At 54.2% G+C, this 18,114-nt stretch overlaps 1 protein-coding gene across 10 annotated transcripts in view; it reads left to right on the forward strand.

Moving 5' to 3' along the window:
* SCRIB (scribble planar cell polarity protein) overlaps nucleotides 1-18,114 on the forward strand; it is a 233,147-nt gene that overhangs the window by 197,847 nt on the left and 17,186 nt on the right. For 9 of the 10 annotated variants that reach the window (XM_088459378.1, XM_088459384.1, XM_088459381.1 and 6 more), the window contains 9 exons: nucleotides 299-400; nucleotides 553-600; nucleotides 1,064-1,208; nucleotides 1,294-1,444; nucleotides 2,243-2,320; nucleotides 4,443-4,628; nucleotides 5,159-5,257; nucleotides 17,627-17,766; nucleotides 17,855-17,892. In XM_088459378.1, coding sequence (XP_088315504.1) covers nucleotides 299-400; nucleotides 553-600; nucleotides 1,064-1,208; nucleotides 1,294-1,444; nucleotides 2,243-2,320; nucleotides 4,443-4,628; nucleotides 5,159-5,257; nucleotides 17,627-17,766; nucleotides 17,855-17,892 — 987 coding nt within the window. The remainder of the gene's footprint in view (nucleotides 1-298; nucleotides 401-552; nucleotides 601-1,063; nucleotides 1,209-1,293; nucleotides 1,445-2,242; nucleotides 2,321-4,442; nucleotides 4,629-5,158; nucleotides 5,258-17,626; nucleotides 17,767-17,854; nucleotides 17,893-18,114) is intronic. The other variant, XM_088459385.1, reaches the window with a different exon arrangement.

An 18,114-nucleotide genomic window follows, 5' to 3' on the forward strand; every position in this document is an offset into this window, starting at 1 on the left:
TGCCGTACACCCGTGTATGATTAGTAAGACCTTGCCATGTAAAATGCCGGCGTTCTATTTTCTTGGCTGAACTATTGCCCAGAAATCTCCTCCCCAGTTTTTTCGCGCCATGTAATAAGACCTCCGCCCGGTACCCAGCCATGGCGTTTTTCTTTGTGCCGTGTTGCAATGACACCCTTGTTTTCTTCTGCACCTTACATAGGGGACACAGGGACTACGCTGGGGTATAGCCTGTGCAGGTGGAGTCTGGGCACCAACCCGTTACAATCTTCATGTTCTCTCTTCCTTTCCCCCTTAGACCTCCTCTTCCTCCTCGAACGATGGGCTTCATGCAAACACCAGACAAGCTTATAAAACGCTTTCCGCTGTCCCCTCTGCACATCCTGCCGCTGAGCGTCAGGTACTGGTCTGTAGCAATTTGGTACGCGTGTGACATCATACGTAAAGTGCCAGGGCGTTTGTAGACTGATGCCCCAACTCCCTGCGTCCCCTCTATCTGCTTTACTGTGTGAGTAACCGTGTGGGCGCTGAATCTGTTTCTATCTACTTCAGGAGCCAGCATCGCCCAGGACCCCGGACCGTCCTTGTGCCACCCCAGAGGTGAGTGCGACGCCTGTCTTGGACATTTTGTGGCCTCTCTGTGCTCTACGTCCCACGTCGGCAACCTGACAGATTTGCTGTATTTTATAAAACCTGTAGATTTTATTGCTGCACGTATTGGGTCTCTCCTATAGAACCTGTCGCCATCACCGTTCCATATAATCACAAATGAAAAATAAGTAAAGTTTGCTGTGAATATTATTCAGTCACTGGGCCAGTCGGCTGCATTACAGCTACAGATATAAATGCGGCCCTTCGCCTGGGCTCAGAGTCAGCCGCATCGATGACGCCATACCGCACCTATCCACCTGCTTGCAGAAGCAGCTGCCATCACTACCGGGGGCGTATTTGCACGAGCCCGTACCCAGTGCAAAAGATCCGTCAGAAATCACACCTGCACCTGTGGTAACAGACCTGGAGATTGCGTTATGTCGGCGTCAGGGACTGTTTTCTCTGTCCTTAGGGTCTGGACAGCCCGGAGCAGCGATCTTTCCGCGAGAGGCAAAAATACTTTGAGATGGACGTGAAGCAGCAGCAAGCGGAGCGCCCACCGAAACGCGTCTCCCTGGTTGGGGAGGATGATCTCCGGAAGATGAAGGAGGAGGAAGGTGAGAGTGGTGGATAACCCGGAGCCACCGATTCCATCTCTCTCGTCTTTCTTATATTGATTGGTTCTCCCTCCATTTTCCTCAGCCCGAAAGATTCAGATGAAGCGGGAACAGCTCTTGCGGGAAGAGGATGAGGTAAATCCGGGAGACTACAGTCCGAGGACGGCGGGCCCTGGCACCCCTAGCAACGTGTTCTTGGAAGGTGTGGATGGTGGGAGCCTGTCCTCGCTCACCGGGTGAGACTCTTCTCTGTATTCTCAGGTGTCCAATGATTGCTCTCTCCTCTTCTCTCGATATTTGTGCTCAGTAAGTCATATACCCCATTGCTGCAGGGAGATGTTCCTGGTGTGCACGCGTCGGGCATAGGTGGGGAGCTGTAAGTGTTGGGTCAGAGGTGGTAGGCCGTATGTATTGTCCTTAGGTGACTGACAGCATTGGGAACTGAAGATGTAGATGAGTCTGGAGCTTGTCTGGCAGCGTCAGGTTCCAGATGTTTTGGGAGATGGTGTGGCTCTGGAGGTGTCGGATGGTGGTGTGACTCTGGAGGTGTCTGGAGCTCTTGGGCAGTGTTGGCTTCTGGATGTTTTGGGCGGTGTTGTGGCTCTGGAGGTGTCGGATGGTGGTGTGACTCTGGAGGTGTCTGGAGCTCTTGGGCAGTGTTGGCTTCTGGATGTTTTGGGCGGTGTTGTGGCTCTGGAGGTGTCGGATGGTGGTGTGACTCTGGAGGTGTCTGGAGCTCTTGGGCAGTGTTGGCTTCTGGATGTTTTGGGCGGTGTTGTGGCTCTGGAGGTGTTGGATGATGGTGCAATTCCAGAGGTGTCGGGAGTCTGGAGCTTTTGAGCAGCGTTGGGTTTTGGAGGTGTCGGCCGGGGTTCCTGTTCTGGAGATGTCTGGAGCTGTTGGGCAGCGTCTGTATATGGATGTTTCGGCCGGTGTTGTGACCCTGGAGGTGTTGGGTAGTGTCGGGGTCTCTGGGATAATGTTTACTGTGTGTGGATTATGAATTATTGGGATACGCTGTCTCTTCTCTGCAGGTTATCACCATCAGATTCTCAGAGAAATTCACTGGAAGATGCTTTCAGGGTGGAGCAGAGACCTAACTCCATGTCCGGGTGAGACGGCAGCTCTATGAATATTGTTCCTTTTTTATGGCGTTTGTTTGTTTCATGTTTTTTTTTTTTTTTTTTAAAGCGAACAGATCCTCCCTAAATGCTGTCGCTGCCGCCTCCTCCTGTCACACAGCCCTCGCTGCCTCCTCCTCCTGTCACACAGCCCTCGCTGCCTCCTCCTCCTGTCTCACAGCCCTCGCTGCCGCCTCCTCCTGTCTCACAGCCCTCGTTGCCGCCTCCTCCTCCTGTCTCACAGCCCTCGTTGCCGCCTCCTCCTCCTGTCACACAGCCCTCGCTGCCTCCTCCTCCTCCTGTCACACAGCCCTCGCTGCCTCCTCCTCCTCCTGTCACACAGCCCTCGCTGCCTCCTCCTCCTCCTGTCACACAGCCCTCGCTGCCTCCTCCTCCTCCTGTCACACAGCCCTCGCTGCCTCCTCCTCCTCCTGTCACACAGCCCTCGCTGCCTCCTCCTCCTCCTGTCACACAGCCCTCGCTGCCTCCTCCTCCTCCTGTCACACAGCCCTCGCTGCCTCCTCCTCCTCCTGTCACACAGCCCTCGCTGCCTCCTCCTCCTCCTGTCACACAGCCCTCGCTGCCTCCTCCTCCTCCTGTCACACAGCCCTCGCTGCCTCCTCCTCCTCCTGTCACACAGCCCACGCTGTTCCTCCTCCTCCTGTCACACAGCCCTCACTGCCGCCTCCCCCTGTCTCACAGCCCTCGCTGCCGCCTCCCCCTGTCTCACAGCCCTCGCTGCCTCCTCCCCCTGTCTCACAGCCCTCGCTGCCTCCTCCCCCTGTCACACAGCCCTCGCTGCCGCCTCCTCCTGTCACACAGCCCTCGCTGCCTCCTCCTCCGGTCACACAGCCCTCGCTGCCTCCTCCTCCTCCGGTCACACAGCCCTCGCTGCCTCCTCCTCCTCCGGTCACACAGCCCTCGCTGCCTCCTCCTCCTCCGGTCACACAGCCCTCGCTGCCTCCTCCTCCTCCGGTCACACAGCCCTCGCTGCCTCCTCCTCCTCCGGTCACACAGCCCTCGCTGCCTCCTCCTCCTCCGGTCACACAGCCCTCGCTGCCTCCTCCTCCTCCGGTCACACAGCCCTCGCTGCCTCCTCCTCCTCCGGTCACACAGCCCTCGCTGCCTCCTCCTCCTCCGGTCACACAGCCCTCGCTGCCTCCTCCTCCTCCGGTCACACAGCCCTCGCTGCCTCCTCCTCCTCCGGTCACACAGCCCTCGCTGCCTCCTCCTCCTCCGGTCACACAGCCCTCGCTGCCTCCTCCTCCTCCGGTCACACAGCCCTCGCTTCCTCCTCCGGTCACACAGCCCTCGCTGCCTCCTCCTCCTCCGGTCACACAGCCCTCGCTGCCTCCTCCTCCTCCGGTCACACAGCCCTCGCTGCCTCCTCCTCCTCCGGTCACACAGCCCTCGCTGCCTCCTCCTCCTCCGGTCACACAGCCCTCGCTGCCTCCTCCTCCTCCGGTCACACAGCCCTCGCTGCCTCCTCCTCCTCCGGTCACACAGCCCTCGCTGCCTCCTCCTCCTCCGGTCACACAGCCCTCGCTGCCTCCTCCTCCTCCGGTCACACAGCCCTCGCTGCCTCCTCCTCCTCCGGTCACACAGCCCTCGCTGCCTCCTCCTCCTCCGGTCACACAGCCCTCGCTGCCTCCTCCTCCTCCGGTCACACAGCCCTCGCTGCCTCCTCCTCCTCCGGTCACACAGCCCTCGCTGCCTCCTCCTCCTCCGGTCACACAGCCCTCGCTGCCTCCTCCTCCTCCGGTCACACAGCCCTCGCTGCCTCCTCCTCCTCCGGTCACACAGCCCTCGCTGCCTCCTCCTCCTCCGGTCACACAGCCCTCGCTGCCTCCTCCTCCTCCGGTCACACAGCCCTCGCTGCCTCCTCCTCCTCCGGTCACACAGCCCTCGCTCCCTCCTCCTCCTCCGGTCACACAGCCCTCGCTGCCTCCTCCTCCTCCGGTCACACAGCCCTCGCTGCCTCCTCCTCCTCCGGTCACACAGCCCTCGCTCCCTCCTCCTCCTCCGGTCACACAGCCCTCGCTCCCTCCTCCTCCTCCGGTCACACAGCCCTCGCTCCTCAATCATCGGAGTCTTCTCCTCTTGTCCTCCACAGACTGAGTCCTGTTTACCCTGGCGGCACAGATGTGGTGGCCCCAGTGCGTACTGCCAAAGCAGAGCGACGCCTTCAGGAAAGGCTAAGGGTGCAGAGCCCTGAGCTTACAGAACAAGAGATGCAGCTGTCCCCTGCAGAGCGCAGAGCATTACAAGCTGAAAAGAGAGCCATGTGGAGAGCTGCAAGGTAAAAATCACCCACAGCTGGGAGTTGTAGTTCTTCTGGAGACTTGTCATCACTGCATGTCTGGGACAGGGTGGTACAGTTATGGGGGTGTCCCCACGGCCGCCTCTCCCCGGCTTATGTTCTTCCTGTCTCTGACATCGGCCACTGTCTGGCTCTCCGTACAGCTAACTCCTTAATTTCCAGTGTCGTCGGTTCCCAGAGCTGCGATGCATCCCCCCCCCCCCGGTATGGAGTGATGCTTATACAGTGTTGTGATTGTGTCCCATGTGTATTTCCTGCCTCTCTCCTCCCCTTTCCCCTCCTATCACTGTACACTATGTGGCTGAGCTCCCTGGCTCTTAGCGTGACCTCCCCACGCAGCCAGCAGGAGGCGCTATACAGAGCTGGCTCTAAGGACCAGTGGGGGCTCAGTATTATCTGCTTTTCTGCTGTCTCTGACATGAGATGTTCCTGCTGTCTCTCTCCTTACTCTGTTGTCTCCTCTCTCTCTCTCCTCTTCCTGCTGTCTCGCTTCCTGTCCCTGCGGGCAGCACTCTGGAGGACAGTATTAAGCAGTATGAGCAGTCTCTGGCAAAGAAGCTGTACCAGGCCCGGCAGCAAAGGCCCCGAACGCCCGAGGACGGCAGCAGGTGTGAGCGGCAGTCACATGTACACGCTGTGCCCGGCTAGTAGCATGTACCGTGAGCCACAGTCAGTCACACGCACTGCATGTACACGGCTTTCTGGCATGTACTAAGCTACCGGTTCCGTCTGTCAGCTGATGGTTGTCTGTCTATGAGTTGTACTGAGGAACGCTGGATGGATCGGGACACCCCATTGTACTAAAGGGAGGTTCCAAACAATGGGGAAACCTCTAATGTTTGTCTTTTGTCATATCGCCAATTGGCGATTATGTGTAAGCACTGACCAGCTTCCCAGCCATCACTTAGTTACATGTTCGGTATACAGGATGCAGCAACATTGTAGCAACAAAGTAACCAGCCAACAATAGTCCTGCCTGCCAAGTTCTGTGGGGGCTTAAGGCTGGTGGGGGGGGAGGCTCAGACCACTATATGTTAAAACTGAATGAAGACATTTAATGCTCTGAGCTCCACGGAATAGAATGGCCCTTTGTTTCCGGAGAGCCACAAATGGACATTTTAGGACACTGTGGCTCTGGTAGCAGATCATTGGGAGAAACCCAGCCCACATACAGAAAATTACGGGGGGACTTGTTCCACTTCCGCAAGGAGACTCTCCCACAGCGCCCCTAGTGTTTGCCAGGCATCTCACATCTACGGTCATTTTATAGCTTCTTCACCCTGGTGGTTCTATTTATTTCCATAATTCTGGGCTAAATAGTGATTATACAGAGCCCCTTTATACTTCGCATAGAAGAGAAATCTTATTAGAGCTCACTGTGGCCGGATTCAGAGATGGCCGGAAATGCTGACCTGCCCACACGCTGCGCAATTCTGTCCATCTACGATGCAAATACAGCGGTAGGTGTCTGTAGGAAAACAGGCTCCTCCTTTCTGCCTCTGCGATCCCACCGCTGCGATCGTGGTCACAGCCTTGGGTTTCCATTGCTGCGGTAGCTAAAGGCGTCTGATCTCCTGTAGTGATATATCGCACAATGATATAGAGGAGGCCGGCCTCAGGGGAAGCATAAGCTCACTCTGATCTCTTGTAGTGATATATCGCCCAATGATATAGAGGAGGCCGGCCTCAGGGGAAGCATAAACCCAGTCTGATCTCCTGTAGTGATATATCGCCCAATGATATAGAGGAGGCCGGCCTCAGGGGAAGCATAAGCCCAGTCTGATCTCCTGTAGTAATATATCGCACAATGATATAGAGGAGGCCGGCCTCAGGGGAAGCATAAAGCCAGTCTGATCTCCTGTAGTGATATATCGCCCAATGATATAGAGGAGGCCAGCCTCAGGAGAAGCATAAGGCCAGTCTGATCTCCTGTAGTGATATATCGCCCAATGATATAGAGGAGGCCGGCCACAGGGGAAGCATAAGCCCAGTCTGATCTCCTGTAGTGATATATCGCCCAATGATATAGAGGAGGCCGGCCTCAGGGGAAGCATAAACCCAGTCTGATCTCCTGTAGTGATATATCGCCCAATGATATAGAGGAGACCGGCCTCAGGGGAAGCATAAGCCCAGTCTGATCTCCTGTAGTGATATATCGCCCAATGATATAGAGGAGGCCGGCCTCAGGGTAGGCATAAGCCCAGTCTGATCTCCTGTAGTGATATATCGCCCAATGATATAGAGGAGGCCGGCCTCAGGAGAAGCATAAGCCCAGTCTGATCTCCTGTAGTAATATATCGCCCAATGATATAGAGGAGGCCGGCCTCAGGGGAAGCATAAGTCCAGTCTGATCTCTTGTAGTGATATATCGCCCAATGATATAGAGGAGGCCGGCCTCAGGGGAAGCATAAGCCCAGTCTGATCTCCTGTAGTGATATATCGCACAATGATATAGAGGAGGCCGGCCTCAGGGGAAGCATAAGCCCAGTCTGTTCTCCTGTAGTGATATATCGCAGAATGATATAGAGGAGGCCGGCCTCGGGGAAGCATAAGCCCAGTCTGACCTCCTGTAGTGATATATTGCCCAATGATATAGAGGAGGCCGGCCGCAGGGGAAGCATAAGCCCAGTCTGATCTCCTGTAGTGATATATCACCCAATGATATAGAGGAGGCCGGCCTCAGGGGAAGCATAAGCCCAGTCTGATCTCCTGTAGTGATATATCGCCCAATGATATAGAGGAGGCCGGCCTCAGGGGAAGCATAAGCCCAGTCTGATCTCCTGTAGTGATATATCCCAATGATATAGAGGAGGCCGGCCTCAGGGGAAGCATAAGCCCAGTCTGATCTCCTGTAGTGATATATCGCCCAATGATATAGAGGAGGCCGGCCTCAGGGGAAGCATAAGCCCAGTCTGATCTCCTGTAGTGATATATCGCACAATGATATAGAGGAGGCCGGCCTCAGGGGAAGCATAAGCCCAGTCTGATCTGTAGTGATATATTGCCCAATGATAGAGAGGAGGCCGGCCTCAGGGGAAGCATAAGGCCAGTCTGATCTCCTGTAGTGATATATCGCCCAATGATATAGAGGAGGCCGGCCTCAGGGGAAGCATAAGCCCAGTCTGATCTCCTGTAGTGATATATCGCACAATGATATAGAGGAGGCCGGCCTCAGGGGAAGCATAAGTCCTGTCTGATCTCCTGTAGTGATATATCGCCCAATGATATAGAGGAGGCCGGCCTCAGGGGAAGCATAAGCCCAGTCTGATCTCCTGTAGTGATATATCGCACAATGATATAGAGGAGGCCGGCCTCAGGGGAAGCATAAGCCCAGTCTGTTCTCCTGTAGTGATATATCGCCCAATGATATAGAGGAGGCCGGCCCAGGGGAAGCATAAGCCCAGTCTGATCTCCTGTAGTGATATATCGCCCAATGATATAGAGGTGGCCGGCCGGCCTCAGGGGAAGCATAAGGCCAGTCTGATCTCCTGTAGTGATATATCGCCCAATGATATAGAGGAGGCCGGCCTCAGGGTAGGCATAAGCCCAGTCTGATCTCCTGTAGTGATATATCGCCCAATGATATAGAGGAGGCCGGCCTCAGGGGAAGCATAAGCCCAGTCTGATCTCCTGTAGTGATATATCGCACAATGATATAGATGAGACCGGCCTCAGGGGAAGCATAAGCCCAGTCTGATCTGTAGTGATATATCGCCCAATGATATAGAGGAGGCCGGCCGGCCTCAGGGGAAGCATAAGCCCAGTCTGATCTCCTGTAGTGATATATCGCCCAATGATATAAAGGAGGCCGGCCTCAGGGGAAGCATAAGCCCAGTCTGATCTCCTGTAGTGATATATCGCCCAATGATATAGAGGAGGCCGGCCTCAGGGGAAGCATAAGCCCAGTCTGATCTCCTGTAGTGATATATCGCACAATGATATAGAGGAGGCCGGCCTCAGGGGAAGCATAAGGCCAGTCTGATCTCCTGTAGTGATATATCGCCCAATGATATAGAGGAGGCCGGCCTCAGGGGAAGCATAAGCCCAGTCTGATCTCCTGTAGTGATATATCGCACAATGATATAGAGGAGGCCGGCCTCCGGGGAAGCATAAGCCCAGTCTGATCTGTAGTGATATATTGCCCAATGATAGAGAGGAGGCCGGCCTCAGGGGAAACATAAGGCCAGTCTGATCTCCTGTAGTGATATATCGCCCAATGATATAGAGGAGGCCGGCCTCAGGGTAGGCATAAGCCCAGTCTGATCTCCTGTAGTGATATATCGCCCAATGATATAGAGGAGGCCGGCCTCAGGGGAAGCATAAGCCCAGTCTGATCTCCTGTAGTGATATATCACACAATGATATAGAGGAGGCCGGCCTCAGGGGAAGCATAAGCCCAGTCTGATCTGTAGTGATATATCGCCCAATGATATAGAGGAGGCCGGCCGGCCTCAGGGGAAGCATAAGCCCAGTCTGATCTCCAGTAGTGAAATATCGCCCAATGATATAGAGGAGGCCGGCCTCAGGGGAAGCATAAGCCCAGTCTGATCTCCTGTAGTGATATATCGCCCAATGATATAGAGGAGGCCGGCCTCAGGGGAAGCATAAGCCCAGTCTGATCTCCTGTAGTGATATATCGCACAATGATATAGAGGAGGCCGGCCTCAGGGGAAGCATAAGCCCAGTCTGATCTCCTGTAGTGATATATCGCCCAATGATATAGAGGAGGCCGGCCTCAGGGGAAGCATAAGGCCAGTCTGATCTCCTGTAGTGATATATCGCCCAATGATATAGAGGAGGCCGCCCTCAGGGGAAGCATAAGCCCAGTCTGTTCTCCTGTAGTGATATATCGCAGAATGATATAGAGGAGGCCGGCCTCAGGGGACGCCTAAGCCCAGTCTGTTCTCCTGTAGTGATATATCGCAGAATGATATAGAGGAGGCCGGCCTCAGGGGAAGCATAAGCCCAGTCCGATCCTCTGTAATGTGCTATAAAGATCTATGGTATAGGGAGGCCGGTCCCATCCTCTGTAGTGTGCTATAGGGAGGCCGGTCCCATCCTCTGTAGTGTGCTATAGAGCTGTATGGTATAGGGAGGCCGGTCCCATCCTCTGTAGTGTGCTATAGAGCTGTATGGTATAGGGAGGCCGGTCCCATCCTCTGTATTGTGCTATAGAGCTGTATGGTATAGGGAGGCAGGTCCCATCCTCTGTAGTGTGCTATAGAGCTGTATGGTATAGGGAGGCCGCTCCCATCCTCTGTAGTGTGCTATAGAGCTGTATGGTATAGGGAGGCCGGTCCCATCCTCTGTAGTGTGCTATAGAGCTGTATGGTATAGGGAGGCCGCTCCCATCCTCTGTATTGTGCTATAGAGCTGTATGGTATAGGGAGGCCGCTCCCATCCTCTGTAGTGTGCTATAAAGATGTTTGGTATATGGAGGCCGGTCCCATCCTCTGTAGTGTGCTATAGAGCTGTATGGTATAGGGAGGCCGGTGTGATCCTCTGTAGTGTGCTATAGAGCTGTATGGTATAGGGAGGCCGGTCCCATCCTCTGTAGTGTGCTAAAGAGCTGTATGGTATAGGGAGGCCGGTCCCATCCTCTGTAGTGTGCTATAGAGCTGTATGGTATAGGGAGGCTGGTCCCATCCTCTGTAGTGTGCTATAGAGCTGTATGGTATAGTGAGGCTGGTCCCATCCTCTGTAGTGTGCTATAGAGCTGTATGGTATATGGAGGCCGGTCCCATCCTCTGTAGTGTGCTATAGAGCTGTATGGTATAGGGAGGCTGGTCCCATCCTCTGTAGTGTGCTATAGAGCTGTATGGTATATGGAGGCCGGTCCCATCCTCTGTAGTGTGCTATAGAGCTGTATGGTATAGGGAGGCCGGTCCCATCCTCTGTAGTGTGCTAAAGAGCTGTATGGTATAGGGAGGCCGGTCCCATCCTCTGTAGTGTGCTATAGAGCTGTATGGTATAGGGAGGCCGGTCCCATCCTCTGTAGTGTGCTATAGAGCTGCATGGTATAGGGAGGCCGGTCCCATCCTCTGTAGTGTGCTATAGAGCTGCATGGTATGGGGAGGCCGGTCCCATCCTCTGTAGTGTGCTATAGGGAGGCCGGTCCCATCCTCTGTAGTGTGCTATAGAGCTGTATGGTATAGGGAGGCCGGTCCCATCCTCTGTAGTGTGCTATAGGGAGGCCGGTCCCATCCTCTGTAGTGTGCTATAGAACTGTATGCTATAGGGAAGCCGGTCCCATCCTCTGTAGTGTGCTATAGAACTGTATGGTATAGGGAGGCCGCTCCGATCCTCTGTAGTGTGCTATAGAACTGTATGGTATAGGGAGGCCGGTCCCATCCTCTGTAGTGTGCTATAGAGCTGTATGGTATAGGGAGGCCGGTCCCATCCTCTGTAGTGTGCTATAGAGCTGTATGGTATAGGGAGGCCGGTCCCATCATCTGTAGTGTGCTATAGAGCTATATGGTATAGGGATGCCGGTCCCATCCTCTGTAGTGTGCTATAGAGCTGTATGGTATAGGGAGGCCGGTCCCATCCTCTGTAGTGTGCTATAGAGCTGTATGGTATAGGGAGGCCGGTCCCATCCTCTGTAGTGTGCTATAGAGCTGTATGCTATAGGGAGGCCGGTCCAATCCTCTGTAGTGTGCTATAGAACTGTATGGTATAGGGAGGCCGGTCCCATCCTCTGTAGTGTTCTATAGAGCTGTATGGTATAGGGAGGCCGGTCCCATCCTCTGTAGTGTGCTATAGAGCTGTATGGTATAGGGAGGCCGGTCCAATCCTCTGTAGTGTGCCATAGAGCTGTATGGTATCGGGAGGCACCTCTGATCCTCTGTAGTGTGCTGTAGAGCTGTATGGTATAGGGAGGCCGGTCCCATCCTCTGTAGTGTGCTATAGAGCTCTCTGGTATAGGGAGGACGGACCCATCCTCTGTAGTGTGCTATAGAGCTGTATGGTATAGGGAGGCCGGTCCCATCCTCTGTAGTGTGCTATAGGGAGGCCGGTTCCATCCTCTGTAGTGTGCTATGGAGCTGTATGGTATAGGGAGGCCGGTCCCATCCTCTGTATTGTGCTATAGAGCTGTATGGTATAGGGAGGCCGGTCCCATCCTCTGTAGTGTGCTTTAGAGATTTATGGTATAGGGAGGCCGGTCCCATCCTCTGTAGTGTGCTATAGAGCTGTATGGTATAGGGAGGCCGGTCCCATCCTCTGTAGTGTGCTATAGAGCTGTATGGTATAGGGAGGCTGGTCCCATCCTTTGTAGTGTGCTATAGAGATGTATGCTATAGGGAAGCCGGTCCCATCCTCTGTAGTGTGCTATAGAGCTGTATGGTATAGGGAGGCCGGTCCCATCCTCTGTAGTGTGCTATAGAGCTGTATGGTATAGGGAGGCCGGTCCCATCCTCTGTAGTGTGCTATAGAGCTGCATGGTATGGGGAGGCCGGTCCCATCCTCTGTAGTGTGCTATAGGGAGGCCGGTCCCATACTTTGTAGTGTGCTATAGGGAGGCCGGTCCCATCCTCTGTAGTGTGCTATAGAGCTGTATGTTATAGGGAGGCCGGTCCCATCCTCTGTAGTGTGCTATAGAGCTGTATGGTATAGGGAGGCCGGTCCCATCCTCTGTAGTGTGCTATAGGGAGGCCGGTCCCATCCTCTGTAGTGTGCTATAGAGCTGTATGGTATAGTGAGGCCGGTCCCATCCTCTGTAGTGTGCTATAGAGCTGTATGGTATAGGGAGGCCGGTCCCATCCTCTGTAGTGTGCTATAGAGCTGTATGGTATAGGGAGGCCGGTCCCATACTTTGTAGTGTGCTATAGGGAGGCCGGTCCCATACTTTGTAGTGTGCTATAGGGAGGCCGGTCCCATCCTCTGTAGTGTGCTATAGAGCTGTATGGTATAGGGAGGCAGCTCTGATCCTCTGTAGTGTGCTATAGAGCTGTATGGTATAGGGAGGCCGGTCCCATCCATTGTAGTGTGCTATAGAGCTCTGTGGTATAGGGAGGCCGGACCCATCCTCTGTAGTGTGCTATAGAGCTGTATGGTATAGGGAGGCCGGTCCCATCCTCTGTAGTGTGCTATAGGGAGGCCGGTCCCATCCTCTGTAGTGTGCTATGGAGCTGTATGGTATAGGGAGGCTGGTCCCATCCTCTGTATTGTGCTATAGAGCTGTATGGTATAGGGAGGCCGGTCCCATCCTCTGTAGTGTGCTATAGAGATTTATGGTATAGGGAGGCCGGTCCCATCCTCTGTAGTGTGCTATAGAGCTGTATGGTATAGGGAGGCCGGTCCCATCCTCTGTAGTGTGCTATAGAGCTGTATGGTATAGGGAGGCCGGTCCCATCCTCTGTAGTGTGCTATAGAGCTGTATGGTATAGGGAGGCCGGTCCCATCCTCTGTAGTGTGCTATAGAGCTGTATGGTATAGGGAGGCCGGTCCCATCCTCTGTAGTGTGCTATAGAGATGTATGCTATAGGGAGGCCGGTCCCATCCTCTGTAGTGTGCTATAGAGCTGTATGGTATAGGGAGGCCGCTCCCATCCTCTGTAGTGTGCTATAGAGCTGTATGGTATAGGGAGGCCGGTCCCATCCTCTGTAGTGTGCTATAGAGATGTATGCTATAGGGAGGCCGGTCCCATCCTCTGTAGTGTGCTATAGAGCTGTATGGTATAGGGAGGCCGGTCCCATCCTCTGTAGTGTGCTATAGGGAGGCTGGTCCCATCCTCTGTAGTGTGCTATAGAGCTGTATGGTATAGGGAGGCCGGTCCCATCCTCTGTAGTGTGCTATAGAGCTGTATGGTATAGGGAGGCCGGTCCCATCCTCTGTAGTGTGCTATAGAGATGTATGCTATAGGGAGGCAGGTCCATCCTCTGTAGTGTGCTATAGAGCTGTATGGTATAGGGAGGCTGGTCCCATCCTCTGTAGTGTGCTATAGAGCTGTATGGTATAGGGAGGCCGGTCCCATCCCCTGTATTGTGCTATAGGGCTGTATGGTATAGGGAGGCTGGTCCCATCCTCTGTAGTGTGCTATAGAGCTGTATGGTATAGGGAGGCCGGTCCCATCCTCTGTATTGTGCTATAGAGCTGTATGGTATAGGGAGGCCGGTCCCATCCTCTGTAGTGTGCTATAGAGCTGTATGGTATAGGGAGGCCGGTCCCATCCTCTGTAGTGTGCTATAGGGAGGCCGGTCCCATCCTCTGTAGTGTGCTATAGAGCTGTATGGTATAGTGAGGCCGGTCCCATCCTCTGTAGTGTGCTATAGAGCTGTATGGTATAGGGAGGCCGGTCCCATCCTCTGTAGTGTGCTATAGAGCTGTATGGTATAGGGAGGCCGGTCCCATACTTTGTAGTGTGCTATAGGGAGGCCGGTCCCATACTTTGTAGTGTGCTATAGGGAGGCCGGTCCCATCCTCTGTAGTGTGCTATAGAGCTGTATGGTATAGGGAGGCAGCTCTGATCCTCTGTAGTGTGCTATAGAGCTGTATGGTATAGGGAGGCCGGTCCCATCCATTGTAGTGTGCTATAGAGCTCTGTGGTATAGGGAGGCCGGACCCATCCTCTGTAGTGTGCTATAGAGCTGTATGGTATAGGGTGGCCGGTCCCATCCTCTGTAGTGTGCTATAGGGAGGCCGGTCCCATCCTCTGTAGTGTGCTATGGAGCTGTATGGTATAGGGAGGCTGGTCCCATCCTCTGTATTGTGCTATAGAGCTGTATGGTATAGGGAGGCCGGTCCCATCCTCTGTAGTGTGCTATAGAGATTTATGGTATAGGGAGGCCGGTCCCATCCTCTGTAGTGTGCTATAGAGCTGTATGGTATAGGGAGGCCGGTCCCATCCTCTGTAGTGTGCTATAGAGCTGTATGGTATAGGGAGGCCGGTCCCATCCTCTGTAGTGTGCTATAGAGCTGTATGGTATAGGGAGGCCGGTCCCATCCTCTGTAGTGTGCTATAGAGCTGTATGGTATAGGGAGGCCGGTCCCATCCTCTGTAGTGTGCTATAGAGATGTATGCTATAGGGAGGCCGGTCCCATCCTCTGTAGTGTGCTATAGAGCTGTATGGTATAGGGAGGCCGCTCCCATCCTCTGTAGTGTGCTATAGAGCTGTATGGTATAGGGAGGCCGGTCCCATCCTCTGTAGTGTGCTATAGAGATGTATGCTATAGGGAGGCCGGTCCATCCTCTGTAGTGTGCTATAGAGCTGTATGGTATAGGGAGGCCGGTCCCATCCTCTGTAGTGTGCTATAGGGAGGCTGGTCCCATCCTCTGTAGTGTGCTATAGAGCTGTATGGTATAGGGAGGCCGGTCCCATCCTCTGTAGTGTGCTATAGAGCTGTATGGTATAGGGAGGCCGGTCCCATCCTCTGTAGTGTGCTATAGAGATGTATGCTATAGGGAGGCCGGTCCATCCTCTGTAGTGTGCTATAGAGCTGTATGGTATAGGGAGGCAGGTCCCATCCTCTGTAGTGTGCTATAGAGCTGTATGGTATAGGGAGGCCGGTCCCATCCCCTGTATTGTGCTATAGGGCTGTATGGTATAGGGAGGCTGGTCCCATCCTCTGTAGTGTGCTATAGAGCTGTATGGTATAGGGAGGCCGGTCCCATCCTCTGTATTGTGCTATAGAGCTGTATGGTATAGGGAGGCCGGTCCCATCCTCTGTAGTGTGCTATAGAGCTGTATGGTATAGGGAGGCCGGTCCCATCCTCTGTAGTGTGCTATAGGGAGGCCGGTCCCATCCTCTGTAGTGTGCTATAGAGCTGTATGGTATAGGGAGGCCGGTCCCATCCTTTGTAGTGTGCTATAGAACTGTATGCTATAGGGAGGCCGGTCCCATCCTCTGTAGTGTGCTATAGAGCTGTATGGTATAGGATGGCCGGTCCGATCCTCTTTAGTTTGCTATAGAGCTGCATGGTATAGGGAGGCCGGTCCGATCCTCTGTAGTGTGCTATAGAGCTGTATGGTATAGGGAGGCCGGTCCCATCCTCTGTAGTGTGCTATAGAGCTGTATACTATAGGGAGGCCGGTCCCATCCTCTGTAGTGTGCTATACAGCTGTATGCTATAGGGAGGCCGGTCCCATCCTCTGTAGTGTGCTATAGAGCTGTATGCTATAGGGAGGCCGGTCCCATCCTCTGTAGTGTGCTATAGAGCTGTATGGTATAGGGAGGCCGGTCCCATCCTCTGTAGTGTGCTATAGAGCTGTATGGTATAGGGAGGCCGGTCCCATCCTCTGTAGTGTGCTATAGAGCTGTATGGTATAGGGAGGCCGGTCCCATCCTCTGTAGTGTGCTATAGAGCTGTATGGTATAGGGAGGCCGGTCCCATCCTCTGTAGTGTGCTATAGAGCTCTTTGGTATAGGGAGGCCGGACCCATCCTCTGTAGTGTGCTATAGAGCTGTATGATATAGGGAGGCCGGTCCCATCCTCTGTAGTGTGCTATAGAGCTGTATGGTATAGGGAGGCCGGTCCCATCCTCTGTAGTGTGCTATAGAGCTGTATGGTATAGGGAGGCCGCTCCCATCCTCTGTAGTGTGCTATAGAACTGTATGGTATAGGGAGGCCGGTCCCATCCTCTGTAGTGTGCTATAGAGCTGCATGGTATGGGGAGGCCGGTCCCATCCTCTGTAGTGTGCTATAGAGCTGTATGGTATGGAGAGGCCGGTCCCATCCTCTGTAGTGTGCTATAGGGAGGCCGGTCCCATCCTCTGTAGTGTGCTATAGAGCTCTGTGGTATAGGGAGGCCGGACCCATCCTCTGTAGTGTGCTATAGAGCTGTATGGTATAGGGAGGCCGGTCCCATCCTCTGTAGTGTGTATAGAGCTGTATGCTATAGGGAGGCCGGTCCCATCCTCTGTAGTATGCTATAGGGAGGCCGGTCCCATCCTCTGTAGTGTGCTTTAGGTAGGCCGGTCCCATCCTCTGTAGTGTGCTATAGAGCTGTATGGTATAGGGAGGCCGGTCCCATCCTCTGTAGTGTGTATAGAGCTGTATGGTATAGGGAGGCCGGTCCCATCCTCTCTAGTGTGTATAGAGCTGTATGCTATAGGGAGGCCGGTCCCATCCTTTGTAGTGTGGTATAGAGCTGTATGGTATAGGGAGGCCGGTCCCATCCTCTGTAGTGTGCTATAGGGAGGCCGGTCTCATCCTCTGTAGTGTACTATAGGGAGGCCGGTCCCATCCTCTGTAGTGTGCTATAAAGATCTATGGTATAGGGAGGCCGGTCCCATCCTCTGTAGTGTGTATAGAGCTGTATGGTATAGGGAGGCCGGTCCCATCCTCTGTAGTGTGCTGTAGAGCTGTATGGTATAGGGAGGCCGGTCCCATCCTCTGTAGTGTGCTATAGGGAGGCCGGTCCCATCCTCTGTAGTGTGCTATAGAGCTGTATGCTATAGGGAGGCCGGTCTCATCCTCTGTAGTGTGCTATAGAGCTGTATGGTATAGGGAGGCCGGTCCCATCCTCTGTAGTGTGCTATAGGGAGGCCGGTCCCATCCTCTGTAGTGTGCTATAGAGCTGTATGCTATAGGGAGGCCGGTCCCATCCTCTGTAGTGTGCTATAGAGCTGTATGCTATAGGGAAGCATGGCCCAGTGTTCAGGGGATCAGACCTGTGATGTAGGGAGCAGCCGTGTGCTGGAACCACAGCAATCACTGATTAGCTTCCCGCTGGCCGGCTTGTTAGGGACCTGGCGGGTGTCTGAGCTCCGGTGCCAGCGCGGTTCCTGCACTACATTATTAGATGAAGGACCAGGAGGGGAGCATGTAATCACACAGTGCATGGGGGCTACCAGCAGATGATCCCACTCCCCTGCCTGTAATAGTGCACCCGTCACCTACATACAGCGTCTTCCCGTGTTTATTACTAGGAGTCTCCTGCTGCTGCTGCTGCAGTCATTATATGGCCTGTCTCTCCTCCTGCCCCTGTGCCCCATACTTACCCTCTCTTACCCCTCTCCCTCTGTCTCCGTCCCAGGATGAAGTCTCTGGAGCAGGATGCCCTGAAAGCCCAGGTAGTCATTGCCCGCTCCAAGGAAGGAAGGAAACGGAGCACATTGGACCAGCTGGCAGAATCCCCCTCCCCTGCACCCACCCCGTCACCCACCCCGTTGGAAGGTACCCAGTATGCTGCCAGTGTGTGTTGGTGATGAAGGATGTGTATGTTGGTCATGTAAATGACTGTATATATGTTATCTGTCCTCAGATTACAGCCCTCGGCTCCTAACATCTCCTGGGAGATTGGTGAGTAAGAGCCCCTAATACCCCCTCATCTGCCACACTTGTCCGTTCACCCGTTCCTCGTTCATGCAGACCACCCACACTCACTCAGTGATTACTCATCTGTAGTACTTACCTGTCAGCACTGTGATAGTGACCGTCCTGTAGTACTTACCTGTCAGCACTGAGAGTAGTGACCGTCCTGTAGCACTTACCTGTCAGCACTGTGATAGTGACCGTCCTGTA

The sequence above is a fragment of the Taudactylus pleione genome, unplaced genomic scaffold (assembly GCF_031769625.1).
Source record: "Taudactylus pleione unplaced genomic scaffold, aTauple2 ptg000907l, whole genome shotgun sequence".
In the NCBI taxonomy this organism is placed as follows: Eukaryota; Metazoa; Chordata; class Amphibia; order Anura; family Myobatrachidae; genus Taudactylus; species Taudactylus pleione.